The sequence below is a fragment of the Xyrauchen texanus genome, chromosome 44 (assembly GCF_025860055.1).
Source record: "Xyrauchen texanus isolate HMW12.3.18 chromosome 44, RBS_HiC_50CHRs, whole genome shotgun sequence".
NCBI lineage: Eukaryota > Metazoa > Chordata > Actinopteri > Cypriniformes > Catostomidae > Xyrauchen > Xyrauchen texanus.
The window spans coordinates 9,260,571-9,286,514 of record NC_068319.1 but is presented as its reverse complement, the minus strand read 5'-3'; the positions used below and the strand labels follow the sequence as shown (position 1 = coordinate 9,286,514).

Below are 25,944 nucleotides of genomic sequence, written 5' to 3'. Positions count from 1 at the left end.
ATATGTTTTTAGTATGACATGGGAGAACCAAACAACAGCTTCTGCTGTAACAGAGTTTTTCATTGTGGGCTTCCCTGGACTTCAGCCTAAATTCTACAACCTGATGGCCACCGTTTTATTCTGCATCTACATGGCTGTGATTACGGGAAACTGTCTCGTTGTGGTCCTTTTTATAATTGAACGCAGCCTTCATAAGCCAATGTATATTGTCATGCTGAGTTTGTCTTTGTCTGATATTGGTTTTTGCACTGTTGCCTTGCCAAAATTGATTTCTCGTTATTGGGTTAATGATGGCTATATTGCTTTCTATGTTTGTATGTTGCAAAGGCAGCTAATTCACTACTTTGGTACTCTAAACTCTCTTATCATGATGATCATGGCTCTAGATCGGTACTTGGCAATCTGTTACCCACTAAGATACCCAGTTTTAATGCCTAACCGCACAATGAGAATTTTACTAGGGTTGTCATGGTGTTCTGCAATGATTGCCCCAACTGTTAGTTCAGTGCTGACATTGCAAATGCCATTCTGTGGGCCAAATATGATCCTTCATTGTTTCTGTGACAGCTCCTCTATGAACCAGCTTGCCTGTGCTAATATCACACATCAGAGCCTTGTGTCCTATTGTATAGCAATGTTTGTTCTTCTTGTACCATTCTCTTTAATTCTCATTTCCTATGTAAGTATCCTTGTGTCTGTGCTTCGAATAGCAAATGCTCAAGGCCGACTTAAAGCCATCTCTACCTGTGCAACACAGCTGACTATCATTACCCTCTATTATTTGCCACGTTTTGTTGTTTACTCCAGCACTAATATACCAAATGTTCCAATAACAATAAGTAGTAGTCAGAGAATCGCCCTTGTCATGTTCTATAGTCTTTTACCGCCGCTGGTAAATCCTTTCATTTACTGCATCAGGATCAAAGAGATCAGGCAATTCTTTCTGAAATGTGTACAGAAACATTGTGTGCAGAACAATCAAAGGGGCAAGAGATTAACTATTTCTAAATGAAGTGAACTGTCAATTAGATTATGTTATGCATCTTATTATGCAACTTATTTGCTTATGTATTGTTATTAGTTATTGACAATATTTTTAATTATTTTCTATTATGTATTGATAATATTGTGGGCTTCAAAAGTATAGATCACACTTGTGAAATGCTTCTATTTAGGTTTTTTTCTAATTTAATATGTTTTTAATTACAAATTATGCCATCAGCATAACAATTTGGGTGAAATATTGAATTGAATAATAAACATAGATTATTTAATATGTGCCCCTTTTATTTCAATGACAACATGCACTCAAGCTGGAGTGTGTGTGTGTGTGTGTGTGTGTGTGTGTGTGTGTGTGTGTGTGTGTGTGTGTGTGTGTGTGTGTGTGAGCGTGTATTTATCACGTTGTGGGTACCAAATGTCCCCATAAGGATAGTAAAACCCGAAATTTTTGACCTTGTGGGGACATTTTGTTGGTCCCCATGAGGAAAACAGCTTATAAATCATACTAAATTATGCTTTTTGAAAATGTAAAAATGCAGAATGTTTTCTGTGAGGTTTAGGTTTAGGGGTAGGGTTAGGTTTAGGGGATAGAATATAAAGTTTGTACAGTATAAAAACCATTATGTCTATGGAAAGTCCCCATAAAACATGGAAACACAACTGAGTGTGTGTGTGTGTGTGTGTGTGTGTGTGTAAGTGAAACCCGATTTTATCCCAGCATTTGAGTGTTCCCAAAAGCATTGTTTGTGCTACAATGGAAGCAAGGTAATCTTTTGTGCAAAGAAGTTTACATGATCAATGTCACATATTTGCTTGATTGATTTTTTCAGTTTACATTATAAGTTTTCTTTGTTTTACATTTACACAAATTCTAAAACTGTTTATTTCCAGGTTTAAATTAGATTTTGAATCCCAGATTTTCAATGTGGACTGTGAGATGTTTGAACCCCACTATGAGAATAGATGTGGAAGGTCATGCGTTACTGACTGAACCAATAAAAACAGGTGTCTTGTTTTGCTGTGTTTAAGTCAAGACAGATTTAATGATTTATTAACATAGATTATCAATAAACATTGTTAACTGATGTTGTATCAGTATTCTAGTCCTTACAGGCCCGTAGCTTGCAAAAATTGTATGATTGCAAATTGTGTATTGTTTGTGGAGCAATTGGGTATAAATCATTTGAATTTCCTAGAGCAGTACTCACTGGTAAAAGTAGACATAGTTACAGTTCATGCTTTGTTTTAATTATAAAAAGTTACTAATGCAGTTTAGTTTCATTGTAATTAGTTCTTATTCATCAGTGTCAGTCCCTTTTCCATTCTTCTTCATGTGCTAACCTGCAGTAGCCAGGACCGGACTTCCACAAATTATCTTCTTAGACAGAGGGTCTATTCAGTAAATGACTTGTCATTATAGATGGGAAAGAAGTGAAGGCAAAACGTCATGGTTACTGTTGTAACCTCCATTCCCCGATGGAAGGAACGAGATGTTGTGTCGATTGTAGTGACACAAGGGGTCTCTTCTGTGAGCCTTGCTTACCTCTGAACTTGAACTTGAGAAAAGGCCAATGTCAAGTTGGTAGATAGAATTTGCATGCCCCGCCCGGACATACAGGTATAAAGGGAGCGGGCGAGTGAATGCCAGACAGGTTTTCACTAAGGAGCCGAGAATACGGTTATGGCGCATTACAGTGGTAGGGATAGTGACGTGGCAAGGGGAACACAACGTCTCGTTCCTTCCATCGGGGAACGGAGGTTACAAAAGTAACCATGGCGTTCCCCTTCTGTCACTCACTCAACGTTGTGTCGATTGTAGTGACACAAGGGGTCCCACTTAAAAATGCCATCCACTACCACGTGTTACGTGGCTGCCGAGCCAGGTGCAAGCAGGCTGTTGCATGCTAGAAGCAGCTGGGTCGGCCGCACATAACCCTCCCCCCAAGAAATGGTGTCATATATCGCTCTTAGGTTTCCCCGTACCCATATGGAAACAGGCGACGTGACTTGCATGGGAGCCAGCTGGGCAGCGGGGCTAACTTAATGCTATAGATGCGTCGGGGAAGGCATCCTTTCCCGTTCCTATTTTTTCAGGGGGAAAAGGCCCTGTGGAGACCACGACCTGCCCAAACTGGGGGGAGGTAACTTGTGATTAATAAACATGGAGGTTGACAAGCCACCCGTGGACATGTTGCGGTGGTAGATCCTGCCTGACAAGTGAGGAGTTGCTACAGACACGGCTACGGGGGGGCAGCGAGGACTGCCCCAGGGAGATGCGGTTCCTGCCAGTGGGGGGACCATACTGCAGAAAATACGTCACAGGGAGTTGCCTGAAGCGGGAACTATGCCTATGGAGCCCAAGCCCAACACGGAGCACTCGACTCGTGGTGGGTCTGGCGGCGAATTCCTCCACTGAATCTGCGGCCAGAGGGCTAGGGAGGAAGAGCATCCAGAAAGCAAGAGCTTGCTGGATCACCTGGGAAAGAAGGCGCACTGGATCAGCTTGGTGAAGGGCGCAAGGTGCAAGCAGAACACCCGGTCGGTTGTTCCGTATTACCGAGTTCTACCGGATTGGACCTGTCAAAACACGGGACGAGACCGACTCAACCCTGAGGTTGTAGAACCAAGCAGGTGTTGGGTGTTGCCCAGCCCGCCACTCTGCAGAAGTAGTCTACTAAGTAGATGCCGTGGTCCAGTGCCCACGAGGATGCCACACTTCTCGTAGAGTGTGCACAAACACCCAAGGGGGGGAGGGGTACGGCCTGGGTGTGATAGGCTAAGGAAATACCATCAACAACCCAATGAGCTAACCTCTGTGTCCAGTACGTGCTCTGAGTGTGGTCCACATGGGTACGCAAAGCACATACTGGACACAGCAATGAAGAGGCTGGGTCTGCCTCCTCCAGCTTCGCTTGCAGGTTCATGACCTAAACCCTGAAGGGGGGTCGTAGGAACCTTGGGCACGTAGCCCGGTCGTGGTCTTAGGATAAGGTGAGCATCTGCCGGACCAAACTCCAGGCAAGTATCGCTGACAGAGAACGCTTGCAGGTCCCGAACCCTTTTGATGGAAGCGAGTGCGATCAGGAGGGCCATCTTCAAGGAGAGGGATTTGAGCTCGACTGACTCAAGCGGCTCGAAGGTGGAGTCTCTGAAGGCCCGAGAGGACCACTGAGAGATCCCAGGAGGGGAACAGGCTTGGCCGGGAAGGGTTCAACTTCCGGGCGCCTCTTAAGGAACCTGATAATCAAGTCATGCTTACCAAGGTGTGATAGCAGCGACACACCTTCAAGGTGGAGGGGGACAGCCTCCCCTCCAGCCACTCCTGCAGGAATGAAGCACTGACCGAACTGCACATCTCTGTGGGTCTTCAGATCTGGAAGAACACCAATTTGCGACCAGACGCCACTTGAGGGCGTAAAGTTGCCTGGTAGAGGGAGCTCTGGCTTGGTTGATTGTGTCTACAACTGCAGGTCCAGGGCCCAGGCGTGGAGATTCCAGAGGTGGAAGGTGGCCGCAGGTTCCACAGGGTGCCCCGTCCCTGAGAAAGGAGGTCCTTCCTCAGGGGAATTTGCCAGGGAGGTGCTGTCGTGAGGAGAACCAGGTCCGGGTGGGCCAATAAGGAGCCACCAAAGTGACCTGTTCCTTGTCCTGTGTGGCCTCCGTTTGTTTCTTCACTGCTGAGATCTGCTGGGTGAAGTCGTCGACGATGTCGCCAAAGAGACCAAACTGGGAGACGGGGGCGTTCTTTTTCAACGTTGCGCATCTCGACCAAGTTCACCCATAGACCCGCCCGAGTGCTTGCGCTGTGGCCTTCGTAACTCTGACAGCAAGGTCGGTGGCAGAGCGCAGTTCCTGCAGCACGTCAGGATCAGGTGAAGCAGTCGCGTGTCACACAGCTCGCTGATCACACAACCGTTCGGCTCCGAAGAAAAAGATCTGTCTGGCATTCGCTCGCCCACTCCCTATATACCCATATGTCCGGGGCGGGGCATGCAAATTCTGTCTGCCAACTTGACATTGGCCTTTTCTCAAGTTCAAGTTCAGAGGTACGCAAGGCTCACAGAAGAGACTCCTTGTGTCACTACAATCGACACAACGTCGAGTGACAGTAGGGGAACAGATTATGAGCTGACACAGGACAGATGCAATCCTGCTTGGCCTTTAGAGAGCTGCTACTGCAACCTCCATTAGAATACTTCATCCAACAGACCCTCAAATATATCCTGCGCCATTAAGTTTTGAAAGAAGCCCCTTCAATTGGCCTAAAGAAGGATGCAGTAGTGAGAAGAACCTACCTTCTCATAGTTCAGGATGACACAAGTTCGCTTTCTTCTGAAAGATCTTTCTCCATATATTCTGAAAGCTTCTTACAGGAAATTACATATTAAGTCATGCTTCACAGTAGTAAAAATAACTGTATGATATTTTGAGGGAAACTGTGGTATTAGGCTTCAATGTTTGTAAAGAAATTGTTCGTGTTCACAGGCACAACATTGCTGACGAATATACAAACACACACAAACTTGTTTTTATATCATCGTGGGGACTCTCCATAGACTTACATGCATTTTATGGATTTTATACTGCTCTAATAATAATTTCTATCCCCTAACTCTACTCCTAAACCTAACCCTCACTTTGCATATTTACATTTTCAAAAAAACATAATTTAGCATGTTTAATAAGTCATTTCCCTTGTGGGGACTGCTGGCTGTGCCCCACAATGTAGGTGATCTCAGATTTGACTATCCTATGTAGGATAAACATGTACACACACAAAAGAAGTCGTCTGCTTTAGAAAGCCGAACCGTCCTTTGTGCGTTTATTTACATTTACCAATTGATTGTACAAAGGTGCCTGGGTTTGTTCCTGGCAGGCAGCAGATACCCAAACCCCACCCTATCCCTAATCCTAACCATTTGGAGTGTGTAAGTCTGAGTACCCTGTCAGGAAAAACCTGAAGCACCTTTCCCCTTTTCTATTTTGAATTCAATTCCTATTCAAATTTAGGTTTCCAGACAGTGGCTAAGTATGGTGTGGTCACGTCACATGGTACCTGTAACCCACACAGTGGAAGAAAAACCTTACAATAAGGAACTTTTTAACTGTAGTTTATTAAATATTATACTAAAAGAGAGGTTGGTTAAAAATGACTTTTATCTGTGAACACTATATATACTGGCTTTTAATGTATTAACTTTTACTCTAAATTTTTTTTCGTGGAAAAAAAGAGAGAGAGAGAGAGAGAAATAATCTGAAATATGGAATAGGCTAAAATCCAAGCATGGCATATCACAGTTTGTAATGGGATTTTCTAACCATTCAATTTGCTATTACTAATATGAGTGTGAACACCAAGCAAAAAGTATTTCACTTCAATAATCTGTATTCTTTATTCAGTTTATAGATGTATTTCAATTTGTAGTTTAAAGAATGAGAAGCATTAGTTTTATTTACAATTTTTTTTTTTACTTAAGCTCTGTACAGATTTGAACCCTGATAAGGACCAATATTTTTCAGACCTAGTGCGGTGTTAAAAAGCATAAAGCAAAGACCACAAAAAGATAAATGAAAGGAAGAAGAAAATATATAATATCAAATTATGAACATTTTAAAAATAAAACAGTACAATTATTCGTCAGCCATTGAGGGGATTGCTGCTGTTAGGTACATGATATTGTCAGCATGTCACAGTTCCAAATGCAAATGATCTAACTGTTTTATACTATCATACACTAGACACCAATATATATCAACAATCTATGGATATGTTCTCAATAATATTCATATTAAATATATTCTACACATAAGTGACCTTCGAATACAATTCCCATTTTTTGTGAAGGGGGTCAAACCAAACTTCATTCCATAGCATTAATTTACACCACTACACTTGGAAAATAAAGGGATAAATCTTACCTTTCCTAAAAGAGAGCAGCTCATACCTATCTAAAGAGGGCAGACACAACACTGGTTGGTCAATTAAAGAAAACAGATCTAAAAAATTGTCGGAACTGTAGTGGTGATGCATTGAAGCAGAGGTTAAACCACCAGTAGGTGTGTGCTATTGTTTCAGACATAGATAACAGCATGCCTTTACACCTCCTGATCAGATCCGTCATGTGTGATGAGCAAAGTGCACATATGGTGCTTTGTTAAATGCAAAAAGTTAATCAGACCCTGTGGCAATTTATCTTCCTCACACATCTCCCCCTCTCACAGCCTGAAAAAGGAAAAATATATAGGAGTCTCTTCTTCCTCACTCAATAATGAATGTTTACTATGTGCAATTCAAAAGGAGAAACAAGGGCCTCCTATGTGTGCAAACTGGGAGTCCTCCTCGTTGGTCTTATGAGTGAGTGTGAATGTGTGTGTGTGTGTGTGTGTGTGTGTGTGTGTGTGTGTGTGTGTGTGTGTGTGTGTGTGTGTGTGTTTAAATGAGTGCATGAGTTAGTATGTGGAGGTGTTAGAAAAGGTGGGAATGAGTGTGCCAGAAGGTGGGATGTATTTAATTATCTGCTTCTTTCAGGGTTGGAATCTCTTCACATCTTTTGGCTTAAATATGGACAAGAAACAATACAAAGATGTTTTGTATCACTGCTGAACAGCACAATATTTTGTCCTCTCTCTTGGGTGTGATTTTCCGTGCGAGTGATGTAAAGCTCTCGTCCTGGTCAGGTGCTCGTGGGAGTCAGGTGTGAGTAGTTGTTTATGTGAGTGTCACAGCAGCATGGGTGAAGTATAATAGAACACACTCATTCAAGGTGGGAGGGATGCATTTACAGGATCACACAACAGTTGCTCTCTCCAGTCTTTTCTCGGTTCCTTTGACCTGTAACAAAAGCACAAGGTCTTAACACTGTTGCTCAGATAGAGAATGGCTCTGTTTCAAAACCCAGTGAGCAGTCTACCTAGATGGCATTTTAAGGCATCATCTGTGCGCTTAATGCGAAGCTATAATAATATAGTTAAAAAGATAGACGCACTGCAACGAATATAACAGAACACAGGTATCTCGAGACCTTCAAAGTGTTTTTAAACTTTTTCTCTTTAATGCTCTTGCACGAAACCTTCTTAACTTAGATACCTTCTTTTTACAAAATTCTTAGGCAGCATCGTATGTAGCCTTCACAGAGGAGGCAATCCAATAATGCATTACAATTAGCAAAGTTGGCAGACAAAACACAAGAAATGTTACTCCATTGTACTTTACAAAAGTGCAGATTTATGTGCACTAAGATGTAATGAGTTGAACCCAATATGCCATATATCTAACTGAGATTACAGTCAGAATTTCTCTTAAACTGTATAAGACATGCTGTAATGCAATTAAAATATTTAAATAAAAACAATGATATTTTAAACACAGATTAGTTAAGTTTACTTGTAACTAGTTAATGTTACTTAAAAAAAAAAATTTGTTTACTTGAGCTAATTAGATTTTACACTGCAATATTTACTGAGAAAGGCCCCCAAATAAATGTAATTTTTAATCATTAAAATAATTATAAATATAATATTCAGACAAGTTAAGTATTTAGATAATACAAAAAGTGGCTATAAAAGTGTAAATACTTTTGTTTCATTGCAATATCATTGAACATAACCAGATTATTGACCTACATCCCGCAGCTCTACTTTTAATTGTTGGCCTATGTACTCAAGCATCAGACAGACACTCACTTTGGTTGCATCATTTCTCACTAGTTTTCATTGCCTCTAGTCCAAAGTGCTGTGGTTTTAGGACACTGTGATCCTTGCATTCTGTTGTGCTTGGCTCAGCTGTCTTTGAGTGCTGCTGCATCTGAATATTTATACTTCCCCAATATATAGTATGCCAATGGAGTAGTATGTCCGAATCCTCAGTATTCATAAAACAGTAAGCGAGAAATAACCGGGTGACCTACTATTTCCAGTGAGATTCTGAAGTGCAGATCGACATGACACTTAAAGATCCCTTGGGAGTTTAGGAGGCATCTCGTTCAAAACGCTGGAATTAAAAGAACGGCAGTGAACCGCGAGTCAGGCGGTTCTATTCAATTGTAAATGCTATACAGTATATGCCAACAAAGTTGTCCCTTATGGTTTAATGGTGCTTGTTTAACAAAACTAAAGTAGATTATTTTTGCGTTTTTTGTTATTACGTCATATATACAGATCAATACCCACGTCTCCAGATGGAGTATGTCTGGAATCTATTCATACAACTCACATGCATCAGTTGATAGCCGTTGTGGAACAGAGCCATTATCTTTAAAACTGATGAATATGACTAAAGGACAGAGCAAGGATTCTCTCAAAAAAAGTGCCCTGGCATTCATAAATAATTATTAAACAAAAACATATAAAAATACCAACTCATACAGAACTGAGAATGTCACCTCATATCCAAGAGGATTATTTGGTATAATGAAAAATATACATTAACAGTTAAGCTCCTTTGTATTAAAGTGACAATTCCTGACATCAATTTAATTAGGGACTGTTTTATTTGAGTGAATATCTCACAGCAATATTAATAATGGTTTAACAAGGGACCATGAATCACACAGTTAATCAATTCATTGTCTTATACATGGGTAATTCTTAGACTCTGGTAATATTTCATACTGTATATTCTTCTGAGCAGTGCACAACATTAGCGACACTTAAGCCTTGAAAAAAAAAAACACATGTATTCCCATCTCATGCATTAAAGCGCCCTATTTTAAGACCACTACGTCCTAATTGCAATGCTATGCAATACATCATACATGCAAAGTCAGTGGGCATGGCTATGAATGCGCTTAAAAAGTCCATTCCCTGTTGATATCAATGCAGACAGCCCATTCATAAGAATTTGGTAGTGTAAATAGGTTCTATACATTGCATTAGAAAAATAGAAATATGGACCATTTGCATCTTGCATCAAATCATGGCTAGTAATAAAAGTGATCGATAGCTCTTTGATATCATCTGCTGGTGAAATCCCCAAACTGCAACCCCCAAACTTTAGACAAAAAATAGACACGGTTCTCATACATATTGGCCTAATGACCTATTTCTCAGGAAAATAGCATATTACGATTTGTGGCACTTTATTAACATACAATACACCCGCAGTTTGCATACATACACCTTTACACAAATTTGGTTTTAGCACTTTAACAAAAACTGGATATGATGCAGCTCACGGTCGTTGTGCGTAGCGCTGTGCCTAGCGTGGTCATGAAAATAGATCCCAAAGCCTTTTTTATTATTTTGACATGGACATTAATAGATTTTATAAATAGGTCTTTGGTCTTTAAATTTTCGTGAAAATTAAGTTCAACAACAACAAAAAAGAAACCTTTTTGCGATTTTGTTAGACTAAGCTCAGCAAGCACTATGTTCCACAATTAAATTGTCTTCCAATTTAATTTGTCCAAAAATTGTCATGTGACAGGGTTGAGGCAATTAAATTTTGGTGAACCAAAACATGGGTCTGGAATAATACAGCAGCCCAAAAATGACACATAAACTGGTCATTTTGAACAAAGTGAAGGCTGCAGTTAGGCAGGGAGCTTGTGAAAAAGTGAGCAAAGGCTGGAGAGAAAAGAGATTGAATGTTAGAATGTTACCTTGGGAATTTGGCTCGGGCAGTGTCTCTCTGGCAACTAAATGCATCACTGTAGTTTTTCCAAGAGGCAGTTTTAAAGCTGCAAAATTGAGAGAAAAAAAGATTGTCGGACTGAATGAACACAAGAGAGTATTTTAGATATATATTAGACCACCTTTAATATTAAAGCATGTAGACCACTATACAAAGGAGAAAAGACATGATATGTGAACACCTAGATGAGAGCAAGGCATTAAAGCCTTTGTATTATCAAGAGCTGCCACTGACCTGACCCACTTTGCAAAGACCAGCCAAACTTTGTTGGCCTGTTTTATCAAAGTGACACTTTTCTGGCAAATCCTGTCTGAATTACACCATCACGACATTGGCCGATAAAGTTCAGAACATGGAGCTAATAATGAGTTTATACTCGCTCAATTACTCAGCCTTGGGAAATGTTCCCGCAGATAAAACTTACTGAAAGACTGAAAGAGTAAATAGTCTGAGAAACTCTTTTTATAGGTCGCAAATATTTATGAACGCCTTAATCAAATTTGGGGGAGGATCTAAAAGCTTGTTTATTTGTGCATTAGGGGTAAAATAACATATTTCAACTAAAGTGTATTCATTGTTGATCAATAGTCTCAGCTAATACAGATTAGACAGACAGACAGACAGACAGACATCAGATAGATAGATAGATAGATAGATAGATAGATAGATAGATAGATAGATAGATAGATAGATAGATAGATAGATAGATAGATAGATAGATAGATAGATAGACAGACAGACAGACAGGTCTGTCAGTCATACAAAATCTCTACTCGGATTCTTTTCATATCTCTACATTTTTCCCTCCATGTATCCCCATCATCTTCAGTGCTTCCATCAATACTTGCTGAAGCATTCTGTTAGTTTAGGAAGTGAATTCTGTTTAAGTCTTAAATCTGCATGGCAACAATTAGGTGTTTTCCGGAATGTGAACTAGATTTCTGGGTACCTCCTTACAATCAGCTGAACTGCGATGGAATTTAATCACATCCTTGACTGAAATAAACCACCACAAATCAAAAATAAATATCTGTGCGGTCATAACAGTCCACTGGGATCAGTATTCCACTCAGCAGAGGGAGGCCAGGCTTCAATGTTAAAGAAAAGTTGACATTGATGACACATCCAATCACGTGACAACATAAGTCAAGTCAGTCCCTCAATAATATAGTTATGTAAGGTTGATTTAGCCACAATAAGTAATATTTCTGGCTAAAAATAATTTAGACGTTTATTCATTAAAAAATTTTTGGTTACCTGACAAAACATTTTCTACAGTATAACTTATATTTTAGACACAACATGGCAAGTTTTTGCTCCACCAATGAGAACAGTTAAAAAACTATAAGAATGACAGCCAGTAGAGTCCATCTTAGGGTGATATATGTTTTAAAATTAATAATGGCAATGAGAAATGTTGAAGGGCAGCTCACCTCCAAGTGTCACATTGCCATGTAGGAAACGGCCCTGGTAGATGAGGCGCAGGATATTTGGACTGCTCACTTGTTCCTCTTCCCAGTCTGTGACAAGCAGAATGAAAGAGAAAAGAGAAAGAAAAATTAGACATGAATCTTCCCTGTTTCCTCACCTATGATCCCAGTCTAATCTTCTACTGAATATTGAGATTGCATTGCATTACTATCAGGGTACATTACACTTAAGTTTTGTCATTTAACCCTTTAAGCTTGGATGGGCCAGATAGCGCAAGTACATGGCACAGACTCGATGCAGACTAATTGAGTCAAATGGCACTCTTTCTGTGAAATCCCATTACTAATAGCATGTCTGCATGCTATGCAAGCCTTTAGTCATTGTTGAGTTTCCATGTGCACTTAGTTGTTATGTACAATTATTATATTTATTTGTTGTAGGCTTTTGGACACTTAGGGATGTTTCTGGACACTATGATAAACTTTTGATTGGTTTGTCGTATTCTCAGTTTAGCTCTTAAAGGCACCTCCACTTAAATCTCCCCTCGACCAAAAGGGCACCTTTAGATTTGTGAAAGAAAGGGGCAGGGGCTTGCGCCCCTGTAGACCCCATTCTGTGCACTTCAGAGAGATTGCAAAGACACACTTGAAGACAGTGAATGGCTTTGGAAATAGATGAAAGGGTATTCTGGATACCATCTGCACTTTCATAAAATTCAGAGGTAGCTGTGTGTGTGTATGTGTGAGCGTGTATTTATCACTTTGTGGGGACCAAATGTCCCCATAAGGCTAGTAAAACCCGAAATTTTTGACCTTGTGGGGACATTTTGTCGGTCCCCATGAGGAAAACAGCTTATAAATCATACTAAATTATGTTTTTTGAAAATGTAAAAATGCAGAAAGTTTTCTGTGAGGGTTAGGTTTAGGGGTAGGGTTAGGTTTAGGGGATAGAATATAAAGTTTGTACAGTATAAAAACCATTATGTCTATGGAAAGTCCCCATAAAACATGGAAACACAACGTGTGTGTGTGTGTGTGTGTGTGTGTGTGTGTGTGTGTGTGTGTGTGTGTGTGTGTGTGTGTGTGTGTGTGTGTGTGTGTGTAACATAGAGTACAGCTTCAGCTCATTAAGGTGCTTTATGAGGAATATTTGAGTGGAAACCCCATTTCACACACAGGCAGAGACGGCCAGCCAGACATTTAAACATAAACACACAAATAGTGCAGCGATTGGAATCTAGCTCTGCGCAGGATTACCTCTCGCTCAGACAGACCGATTTGTCTGCAGCACAGATTATCTGAAAACAGAAAATGTTGTAAAGAGGAATCGATTCGAAACAATGTAAGGCGACAAAAGCCCTAAAGTCCTTGGCACAAGTCAACAGTGTCAGTCTACAGTAAAAAGGTGGACATATTCAGTAGTGGCAACCTATATTTTAGGATGTTTATGGTCACGTACCCATTGGCCAGTTGTCGTACACATGCTTGGCGATGTCGGCCGCAGAGTCGTTTGGAGAGAACAGGAACTCTTTTGTTTTTCCACTCACTAAGATGAGCCTCAAGTTGATCTGAAACACAAACACAACAATAGATTGTTAGAACCTTTGTTAGAACCACACCTAAACTTCCTTTAAAGGGACAGTGCACTCGAAAATATATTTTTTTAAATTACTCACTCTAACCTTCTTCCAAACTCATTTTCAAGAATGAAGCCAAACCTGAACGCGAATTTGCTAAAAATATTTCTACTGGGTTCCCACACTTTTTGACTGATGAATTTCAATGCCTTTTCCATTACCTTGCGAGTCGTTAATGATCACTGGATAGGGAGTTTTTTGTATATATAATTTTATAGAGATTGTTGCGGTGGATATTCATTTGAATATAATTTACCATACTTAGTGTACAATAAAAAGGTGTTTAATAAGACCTACAATGGAGTGGCAGATGTTATAACACTATCACACTAAATCTTAGCAATATCAAGCTGATTAAATTTTTAAGAGCAAAGGAAAACAAGAAAAAAGCAAGTTTTTACATTTTGATGAACGACTATAATGGCATTTTTTTCTTGGGAATTATGGAATTGGGAATCACTGGGTTATTTAGAAGCAAAAGCTTGACAAGAATGATTTTCCTGAGAGACATTAATGTGATTTCATTTTATGGTTTAAGGATGGGGCCATTTAATGAATGGTTAATCTTTCATACAGTATATCCTCCATCATGTACTTATTTCAGTGAAAGTCAAGCCTTTTGATGACTGTAAAGTACCAATGATTCATCAGCACGATTATTACTGTTTGTGCAAGTACTCCAGCAATTAAAATAATCTGAAAAACATCCATTATCGTATTCATTCAGATCACAGTGTGTTGCTCATTTAAAAGCAAAGACCAGAAGAGCCATTCGAGCCATACGCTGAGAAAAAAGAGAGAGAGAGAGAGAGAGAGAGAGAGAGAGAGAGAGAGAGACGCTCTGGGCAGTGCATGTCCAATGCACGTGTTACTATGTGTCTGACATCAGAGAATCCAGTATTTTGCCCTTCCTCCTACACTAACACTCTCTCACTGCCAGCTGCAATGATGTAACAGCGAAGACCAGCAGATGGAAACAAAGATCCTCCTAAGCACTTCATAGAATCAGATCAGAGCCAGGAGCAAGCCTGCTCACTCCAACAACACATACAGAGAAATCAAAACACAAAAAACACATAAAGAAAGAAAGTGTATCAACCAACAGGGAGACACTAGGTCTGTCAACAGGGCTAAAAAACTAAAATAGAATTTTCACTTAAATATGAACAAAATTCAAATTAAATTCAAATTTCAAAATGTAAGACATTTGATTTTCAAAGAGGGCACAATAAATCAATATAAACCAAACAGCAGCGTGTTATAACAATTGTTTATTGCAAAGAACATATCTGGCTGCTAACAGAAATGCTTAAAATTATACTCAAAAGATCATATTCTCAAATCTTAAGTAAAAAGAAATACAAGAAAAGGAACGCTTCAATAGACGGTTCTTGTAAAAAAGGGTTGCACAGTTGCCTCATCGGTGTAACACAGACTCAAGCTTCATAGTACTGGAGGTGCCACAGTGTTTTCATTAAATACAGTTGTATAAATGAATGCTTAAACCGTGAGATGCTGATAAGAGCAAAACACAACAGCCAAAGACCACTCAAGAGGCTGTTCACTCCAAACACATAGCTAGACTGACATCTCTGATTGTTGCACTGCATCTCCCTCTGTTTTTTCATTATTAGACACTGCATCAGTTTAAAAGGAAATTCAACCTTCTAAACGCATCTGTTTTAGCCTTCAAATGTGCATTTTTATCTTAAATTCGACAAATATTTGAATTTCAAATTTTAATTTGACAGCCTTAAAAGATGCACAAATGTATACAATCCATCGTGTTGCCCAAATAATGGACACTTTTCACTTTTTGTGTTTGGAACGGCGAAACAAAATATAGCGAGTTAAACGGCGCCACTAGTATATAAAGGTAAATAGGTAACCATAACAAATGTTATGCCCTTTGCGCTAACAGCAAAAGATAAAAATCCACTTATCTTGACTTTCCAAAAGAGGAAAAAATGGAGTAAGATGGATTACGTCAATAAGAAAAACCCCATCGCAAGAACCCGATGAATTTGAAACCCCATCGCAGCAGTGATGAGTAGTTTGATGGATATTTTGATAATACCAGGTAATATAATACAAAGTTCAGTGATATAATGTAAATATAAATTTAATTATGTATTTTACCAGAGAAAATGTTTTCTAGATTTACCATGCAAATTTAAAGCTGAAATACATAATTGAAATCTTGAAAAGTTCCATAGTTGGATGAACACACAAACATGCACATGTAAATCTAATTAAGGCTTTTCCACACTGGCTCAGATTAGCATGTGCTGATCCCTATTTTATGAAGCTTCTACTCAGGAAGGAAATACCAGAGGAAATCTACTTATCAAAATATTTCTCAGCACAAATATTTCCAAGCCACTCCTTTGTTTAAAGAGATTTTAAAAGATTTTAAGCCTTTCTAAATGAGTATCTGTCCGAAAGCAGGAAATAGAATTAGTGCAAGGTGCAACAGAAGATACACTTCCTCAAATTAATATTCATATCGTCCAGATGTAAAGACAAGAAGTTCTTAAGCTGGCCTGGAACAAAAATGTGCCTGATCATACATGCTATATAACGTAGTGAGTAGCGATTAATTGGCAGATATTATCTGCATTAACCGATTTCTTGGTTGGATTAGAAGTGGTGTGTCAGTTTAAAATTTTACCAACATTCTTTTCTATAAATACGGTGCATATTCTGTTCTCAAATATGTTAAGAGAATTTTGATTACATTTTGAGTAAAATAAGAATCAGTGCATTATATTCCAAATAAATAAAATAAATGCTTGTCTTTGTAGACTTTTATTAAATCTTCAACTGACATCACCAATTTCACTTATTTTTCAGCCCCTCCATTCATCTAGCATACAAAGCCCACTTTCACAATGAAATAAATTCCTGATGGATAAAATCAAGAGTACCCAAAATGTTTCTTCTTATCCGGTTTCCCTGTGTCAGGGATGTGCAGAGAATGAGAGTCTCAGGATCCAAGTGCAGAGTAAAAATAAAGGAATTTATTTAATACAAAAACAAACACAAAGGAAATATAATCCAGGCTGGGGCAGGGGAAACAGGAAACAGGACCAACCGGGCCGAGGTAGGGATGGGAATAAAAAACATGACCAACAGACCAACAAGACTAGACCAACTGAACTAATAATGGGCAAACAAGAATGTGGGATATGACATTAGACAAAGAGACACGCGGTGATACAGAAACAAAACAAAGCCACATGATCTCACAAGACAACAAAACACCCGAATGGCATGAGTGCACAATGCCAAGACTACAAGGCAATATACGCACATGCCAACCGACAAACATAACGAGAGAATGCGTTGCAATGCCAAACAAAGTGATGCCATGCGTTCTCACACTAAACAAAACCTGAGCATACATTACAAGGCAAACACCACTCGATGCACACCACAGGCGACAAGTACAAGACAGGAAACCTGTGCGAGAGTTCGGCCACACACAAAACCCGAAATCTCAGACCAAAATGACTGACCTTCTGCACAACGTGAAGACAGCAAGAACATGGAGCATCAGTGTCCGGATCCCAACACAGACTGAAACTGAACCAGACAGGGAAGTCTTGATCCATACACCATGCTCCGGACTAGGGATGCACGATCCAATTTGTTTACAAATGATAATAATAATATTTAAGTTGAATGGGTTCCAAAAAATAACTGTGTGAATAAAAATTGAGCTGATATCTTATATCCAAATTGAGAAAAAAATCTGAATCCTTTAAAGTCCAGTTGAAAACATTTAGCAAAAAAAAATAAATTGCTTCTTTTCTACTGATGACTTATACTGCAATTACTGTTAAGTATGATGCTACATTATCCAGTATACTAGTTAACAAAAAAGTTTTTCTTAATAAGCTAGTCATTTATATTGAAGATTAATTAGTTAGAGGTTTTTGTTTCTTTACATATTAAAGAGTACTCCCAATGAGTTCCACACACTAATGTAAAGATATTTCTAAACTGATTATGCAAAAAAACAACACTGGTATTGGATCGGTATCGGCCGATACTGAGATTTCCGATATCAGAATCGGATCAGAAGAGAAAATGTGGTATCGGTGCATCCCTACTCCGGACATGAAACACAAGACAGCTCATGACCCGGGCGCACATTGCAAGGCGAGGCGCACCCGTTTTCACGAGAGACGGACACAAACTACAGACGCGAGTGCCTGCTGCCAGAACATGGAGCATGAGTGTCCGTAACCGACGCAGACCGAAACTGAATCAGACAAGGAAGTCACGATCCAGAAACCATGCTCATAAACACAAGACAGACCAAAGAGTGCACGGCAGAGAAAAAACGAAGCCGTGCACTCACATGAAGACAGACAACGAAACACAAGACAGACATGGGACGATGATGCTATGACCTGACAGACAAAAACCAAGACTCACAGAGTGGCAGGACCGTGACACTCTGGAATATGCAGCATTATGGAAGTAAAATGTGTTGTAAATGCCCATATTGGCTAATCATTAGATGTCAAGAAATATAATTTAACTCAAACTGAAAAAGTTCCTTACAAGGAAAATTCACATATCAAACACACACACACGCACACACACACACACACACACACACACTCACACACACACATACATAGGAGTGTGTGTCTCATTCTCTCAGATCGACTCACATAGAGAGCTGGCATTTTCCATAGACTGGCTGATCAAAACATCAGAATGGCAGTTCTAATGAAAGAAAACACCTCCTTGTTTCCATAGAGACAGTAACTGTGGCAGTGGTTCCTCAGTAAGAGCGCTGACCTGAATCACCTGCAGGCAGACACTTTCTCATCTCATCATTCATTCTGTAACACCATCTTTTCCCCATATGTTTTTCTAATAATGACAGAAGTTTCATATTAACCAGGTGAATGCCAATAAGCTGTGCTTGTGAATCAGACAGACGTTGATTTATACAATGTATCCAGAGGTAAGCAGAAAGGGGGGAAAGCCGTTCTAATCACAGAAAAATGCATTATGGTGGAATACGTCTGTCCTAACACTCCTCTTGCATCACATTCTAGACACTGCAAGTCGTCTCCTTGGTGACCAGGCAAAATCTCACTATGAGGTAACGCGACATGCAGCCTTCAAGACTGTTGCCTTCACCAACAGCCTCAGTTGATTGATTACTCAATGGGGAATGATTTCATTATCAATGGTAAGGCTGACATCTGTCTGGCCAGAAAGCAGGTGGTTCCTTTTCTAAGAATAATAGTTGCTTTGCCAGACATTCTTAAAGTCAACATTCGGAAAGTGCAAAATTACATATTTTAAAAATCGGTTGCTTGAAAGACTAGTAGACTAATCAGTCTTAAGGAAGCCCAATATAAATAGACTGGTACAGTAACTATAAAATTATTTCCTAAAGGAAAAATTAATGTGATTACATTTTTTCTCAATATTAAATTTTGAAATTGATTACAGAAGTAAAAATGTGGTGCAAATGCCATTTCACATTGCTAATTACAAAATATGCCCCAGCATCCCAGCGTGGGAAGCCCTGGTTCCATGCAACTAAACCTAGAGGGAATCTTTGATGTAATCACCCCCAGCGCTCTCCTGCAAACACAAACACACTTTCCTAGGGGCACAGTGACACGTAACACGTCACTCGTGAGGCTACAGGGCAGAGACGGGATCTCCACTGTGATGGAAAAATTGACTGAATACATTTGGCTTATGCGAAGACTGCATTCATACCAGAGTGCAACAACCAGGGCTCCAATAACCCAAGAGGGCAACATGGGCTGTAGCCCAAGATCCTGCCACTGGCGTCACCGAACTCTGTAAAAATTATTAATTCTCTTTATTCTAAACAGTCAAAATAGTCTCTACAAAACTGCACATGGGGTCCAGAGATGGCCAAAGTAGTGAGGTCTGTGGGATCTTTTACCAAAATATTAAAATATTTTATAGTTTATCAATTGAAATTAATGTTAAAAGATTATCTGTTTGTTCTGAAGCATAGTGACAGCAGTCCAGTATTTGTTGGAATGTTTTAAAATTAAAATTAAATATTTTTTATATTTCTTTAGATTCAGATACCCAAGGATGGGGCATAAAAGCCCTTGTGACTGTGGAATGATGCTGAATGTGGTTCAGGGGTGTCCCGAGAGAAAATTTAGAAAACGTTTTTTTAAAAATGTAAAAAACATTTGTACATTTTCATTAAAGTGAGAGACTAGTCTACCAACTAGTAATTTTAGTCTTTCCTTATCCATTCCAGACATCTAATTAATTTTCACAAAATTGGAACAGAAATCGATTTGTTTATTATTAAAGGCTCGTAACATGCTGATTAATAAAGATACATTTAGAAGGGAAAAACTTTATGGTCTAAAAGGTGCTTTGAAACCACGTTAACTCATAACACTTCATGTCTACACACATGCAGGGAAAAGAGGCAACGCCTGTGGAGAGGGACAGGGCATAAATGATGCATGTTTGGTGCTAGAGAACAATATTCAAGATTGCAGTGCAGAAAGATCAGAGCTACTGTCCACATCACTGTTGTTCTGTCGCGCTCTTCACTAGAGACAATGAGAGGGCGCAACCGTTGTCATGAAGTCTTGCGGTGCGGATGGAATCAATCCGGTGTCCGACGTAATCTAATTGTTAGCAAGGTAGCTAGCATTAGCAAGTTCATCCAGTCTGACCCTACATTACCAGTGGCGTATAGTGAGCAAAGCTGTGAGCGATTTCTTGCTTTTGAAAGCCAAGCATCTTGCTCGCAAGGTGGATTGTAGGATTGGCAGCGGTGTGGAGTAAGCTCTCTCCTAGTGCTATGGAAACGCAGCCTGAGAAAGCCGAACTGCTTGTGTTTTAGCGACAGGCAGTAAATATCAAAAAGCTATATCAAAAGCTTATTGTGGATTTTCTTTATCGTGATATATATATATCGATATCGTTTTATCCCCCAGCCCTACCTGTACACCTACGTATTCATGTGATTATCTAATCAGCCAATTTTGTGGCAGCAGTGCAATGCATTCAATTATGCAGATACGGGTCAGGAGCTTCAGTAAATGTTTACATTGAACATCAGAATGGCGAAAATATGATCTCAGTGATTTTGACAGTGGCATGACTGTTAATGTCAGATGGGCTGGTTTGAGTATTTTTGTCACTGCTGTTCTCCTCTAGAGCAGTGTTTCCCAAACTTCTTTCTGCCACAGCACACTTTTTACGAATAAAATAAATTCCACGGCACACCACTTTCCCACATAACCATCTTCGATAGTTTTCTTTTCAAGAACTTGTCCATGCTTTCTGTCTGTCTTAGTAGAATGATACTCCTAATGTTTGAAATTCAACTATGCAATAAATGCAAGTCACGTATGCTGTATAATAAGGTAACAGGTGATAAGAGTGCAAACTGGGTAATGAAAAACCAACAAATTTGCCTCTTATACTATTTATAGATTTTTTCAGTTTTTTTTTTTCAATTTCAATTTTACATTTTTTATTTATGTATTTATTTGCAGTATTTTCCGGAAATAAAGTTGCATCCGACTATAAGTCGCACCTGATCAAATTGTGTTGTTGTCAGGGGACAAAAACACATGTAAGTCGCATCTCTGTATAAGTTGCACTGACAGAGGTTGCATGCGGCAGGTACTAGGACCATTCACTGGTTCAGATGTCAAAAGAACTCTGTGAAGATTATAGTCCATCAGAATCTACACATCAAATAAAGGTGATGGGATTGTTCTAAATGGGAGAATTAGCTTTAATAGTGTATAACAGTTTCTCATATTCTGTTTATGTTTCATGAGAGAAACGTGACAAGTAAGCCACATATGTTTATAACATCTGTAATTATATGCTGTACACAAATAAACAGCTTTTAGTCTGTGAAAATAGACCTGTTGTATTCTTTTCATTTATTAACGTTAGCGACTGTGGATATTTCTGATGTTTGCAAACCTCTTTACTATGCATTCATTATCCGGTTCACTGACTGAATGTTTTTTATGAGTGTGCTGAATCGTCATTTTGTGAGCATATGAGGAGCTGTGTATGACAGCGGACTAGAGTTTGTTTGAACATTAATGTTATGATGGACAAAATATTTAAACTGGTTGCATAAAATACTTTGTAAAGGCAAAATATTCTGAATAAGCAACTTTAAATGCTTCTACAATCTCTATGACTGATGTTTTCATCTGTTGACCAGCTGACATCAGTTACGTATAAGTTATGTATAGGACTACGAATCGATTCAGACAATAAATTGCAGGACCTTTCAGATGATGAAAAAATTCATGACTTATATTCCAGAAAACATGGTATTTATTTTGTGGAATTTTATAATTTTCCACAACACACTTGACAATCTTTTACAGCACACCAGTCGAATCTTGAGACAGTTGGGCTACAACAGTCCAACATCATGGACTTTATGAGGACCATAGTGGGAAATTCACAAGTTGCTTTCGAAAGTTCATGTACCATGAAATTTTTCCAAATCATCCGAATCATTTACAATACTGTGCCATGTGACCAACCTCCGAGATACAGGTTCTGGTCCAGTGAGAACCAGGAAGTAATCATTTCACATACACAATGTTGACCGTTATTCTGAGGTTGTATTTTTGCTAAAAAATGCAATTTTTACTACACTGACATTTATGTTTAGGTGTGGATTAGAGTTAGGAGGTAGAGTTAATAAAATATGCATTCCTGTTGATTCATCATTTACTACTAAAAATACAAGTCATTTTTGGGACCACTCTGTTTACATTTCAAATGGAAATTGGAGCTCAGACTTGCCCATACATTCAACAAGACGGGGGGACAGTTATTTAAATATCAGTAAGCAGACCGATTTCAGCAGCAAATCTTTTGACCTACTGTTGCCGAATTTACTGTGTGATCAGTATGGTGATCTAGATATTGGGAATCCCAAGTTTAACAGGAGATTCTCAGCTTGAGAAAGAAAAACAGCCCATTGGTTCTGCCAAAAACATGTGACATAGTGGGTGAAAGAAAGAGAGAGAGAAAGAGAGAGAGAGAGAGAGAGAGAGGGGCAGAGATTGAGAGATATGCAGACAGTAATGAGTGTGTCAGACGGGGCATCTGAACTAAAAGCAGCCACAACAACAGCTGACCAAAGTGGATGTGACACGCCGCCCAGCTTTGCCCATCTCAGAATAGAATTCTGCCAGATTTTTCTGGGAATGACATTTATGCAATAGGGAACAGACCCACACAGCACTTATGCAACCATACATCAATGAAAGCAATATCAGAAACTACGCCTCCAGCAGAGATATGTCCATTTTTGAAGAGAGGAAATTAGTGAGTTCTATGGCGTGATCATCTATGTTTGTGTAAGCAGGTTAAAAAACAAGGACGCGACATTCCAAAGCAAATCAAGGCACCTGCACAATGTCTGGATCACAGAAAGAGCTATTAGAGTTAAGACCACAGAAACCTATTGTGTGCTTAGGATTTACAAGAACACAACTTACTTTCAAGCTGTTTCTTCAGTTTAGCACAGAACAGACACCCAGTATGTGCTCTAAGGCCCTGTTTACTCCTGGTATTAATCCATCTCGAGTGATCTGATAATAAGTGGTCAGCAGAGATATTTTACACCTTCTATTAAATCAAACGGACCTACTCTGCATCACCTAGCAAAGTTTAAAAACCTTTGTTTTGACACAATAAGTATGTATTACATGAGTAGGCAGTCCCTCGTTGTCTGGGTAGCTACAAATGCAATATGGAAATATGTGCTCCTAACCTGAAAGTGGTTTGAGTGATCAGATCACAATGCATCTCCAAAATACATTGAATCCTGTTTAAACTTGTATTTAGGACTGTCCACTTATGATCAGATAATCTAAAATAAATTTTACCAGGTTTAAATGAGGCCTTTGTCTCTCAGAATTATATATTGGGGGTATGCTGGTGTGGGGGAAAAAGAAAAGCCAAGACAAAAAGTTAAAAATTTACAAATGGCAAGGAAAACTTTGGATAATGTTGTGCTCCTCATAAGTAAAGGTACCACTAAAGCTTCATGCTGTTGTAAATATCACTATGATTATATTATACTGTATTGTTAGCATGTAAGTTGCAACCAAATGCAATGAAACAATGATGAATATAGGCAACTAATCAAGAACTAAATCCTATGAAATGCCTTGAAAATCTATTTCTGTCTGGAACAACACTCATTCGTTCTGCTTACTGGTTTCAGAACTTGGGACTTTGTGTAAACTCAAGCTAAGTCTTAAACAGACTAGGCAGAGAAAGGAAGCTATCCATATTTCCCCTGACAGCATAGTGTTGGTTAAAATTATGCCAACTCTTTCTTCTGGAGTGTATTATGTAGTTGAGACAGAAGTGGTTTTGAAGACTGTGATCACACCACCTCATCTCCCCTTCATCAGACAGTATCTCCACCGCATATCTGAGAATGTGTGAAGCAGAGATTTTCGGAGAAGCTCATTCCAAAAATAGAAATGTGTTTTCTTTCCTCGGCCTGAAATGGGGTATTCCGTACATATCTTGACAAATCTATGTCTGAAGATTTGATGTGTATGGACACTTCAAAAATGGTTGGGCGCAACTAGCGCCACCAAACAGAATTGCAAAAATGTACTTTAGTTCTCAAATAGCTTCCAGAAAATGCCCTGTCTGCTGTTAAACTAACAAACAAATAGTCCAGCTCCCGATTCACATCATTGGTTGAATCAGTGTAATTGTGCCGGAATGGACAGGTCACTCAAAACTCATTTTTATAGTGCCACAGAGACATAGTTTACAATTATCAAGAAAATTAACCAACAAATGTCTTCCTTACAGTTGTCTCTGCATATCAAGCTGGGATAAGAAAAAGTATTTTAACAGAAAAATGTATTAAAATTATCATGATTATTCATGATCATGGTTCATTTTTATGTCTACAACAAAATAATATCAAAGTAAACTGATTTTGCTATGGCAAAACAGTATGCAAATACTTTGGATTAACTAACAAACCATTTGTTTTGTGGACAGTTTTTATTTAGTTTCATTCTAAAAGGCAATATAGAGGCAGGAACATCAGACTGCATGTATATTCTGTCAGGTACGGTACAAAGTGTACAATCCAGATTTTTTATTTCTCTCTACATTTGAAAGAACAGGTCGGGTCAATTTGTGAAGGGGATAAAATTCTTTCTCTTGTGAGAAAGCCAAAATTGCTGAGCACAGTAAACCTCCCATTGTGTGCACAAGGATCTTTAACATTACAGGTCACCTTGACCCATGTCTATTTGAAGAGAGTTTGAAATGTGGCATAAATGGTTTGGAGGGGATTATCTTGCATTAGTAGGAATCAAAATTATGAACATTTACAAAATGACAGAAGAAACTATGGGATTGGGAACAGAAAGTAAATGTCACACTTTAACTAAAGCCAAAAGCACAATGACTTTTGCACGTTTGATAATACAGCTAGCTCATTCTGCCACAAGTCTCATGACATTGAAAGAATTATTTCTGGGGCTTAAATCTGATAGAATGAGACCTGGCCATTTATTAATATGCAATATCTTTCAGTTGTGTGTCAGACTCTTAAATTCACAGTATGAAGAGCCCCACATGTATAAAGAGATAGCAGAATTTAATGACAAGATATCTGTTAATTTGATGGCACATTTAGATATGGGAAATTAAAGTGAGAAAGGAAGTTGTAGAGAAATTGTCAGGTCTCTATCTTCAAGACCTCTAGGGCTTGCACAAAATGATGCAGGAATTTCAGAACTGACTCCCACTCATGGGCATGTACATACACACACACACACACACATATAGGCAAACACCATGTACAAGCAACAAAAAGAGACTGGATCTTCTCTGCCTGAGTTGATGTTCAGGTAGGATGATCATGAAGTGATCACCTCATTAAAAAAAGAAAATTGTTGTAATCTTAGAGCATAGGCTTGTGATAGACACAAAATGTTATGCACTTATAAAACTTCCTGGGAAAACACGTACCACAAGCACACAAGGTGCCACAAACGTTCCACTTCCTTGATAGATTTTTCCATGATGCACCAGTCTCAATCACTAAGTGAAGAGTTATAATTTTGCAATCAATTCCTCAAGATTTCAAGAATGTCCTTTAGTCCCATTATCACGCTCTTTGTCTTCTCCCCGACTAATTTGAGTGAATCACATCATAACCATTAAAGCC

At 39.0% G+C, this 25,944-nt stretch overlaps 2 protein-coding genes across 3 annotated transcripts in view; one reads left to right on the top strand and one right to left on the bottom strand.

Moving 5' to 3' along the window:
* On the top strand, window positions 1–1,912 carry LOC127636565 (olfactory receptor 2AT4-like). The gene has a single exon (XM_052117181.1). The coding sequence runs from the start codon at window positions 14–16 to the stop codon at window positions 1,010–1,012; it is 999 nt and encodes a 332-aa protein (XP_051973141.1). The 5' UTR covers window positions 1–13; the 3' UTR covers window positions 1,013–1,912.
* Window positions 1,913–7,351: 5,439 nt separating this feature from the next.
* Window positions 7,352–25,944, bottom strand: part of ubl3a (ubiquitin-like 3a) — a 34,592-nt gene continuing 15,999 nt past the window's right edge. For both annotated transcript variants that reach the window (XM_052117194.1, XM_052117195.1), the window contains 4 exons: window positions 13,523–13,631; window positions 12,067–12,153; window positions 10,602–10,679; window positions 7,352–7,834 (listed from right to left, as the gene is read on the bottom strand). In XM_052117194.1, coding sequence (XP_051973154.1) covers window positions 7,782–7,834; window positions 10,602–10,679; window positions 12,067–12,153; window positions 13,523–13,631 — 327 coding nt within the window. In that variant the 3' untranslated portion in view covers window positions 7,352–7,781. The remainder of the gene's footprint in view (window positions 7,835–10,601; window positions 10,680–12,066; window positions 12,154–13,522; window positions 13,632–25,944) is intronic.

What these genes read in the sequence shown, in the direction of transcription:
- LOC127636565 (XM_052117181.1), top strand. Translation starts at nt 14, where the DNA reads ATGACATGGGAGAACCAAACAACAGCTTCTGCTGTAACAGAGTTTTTC.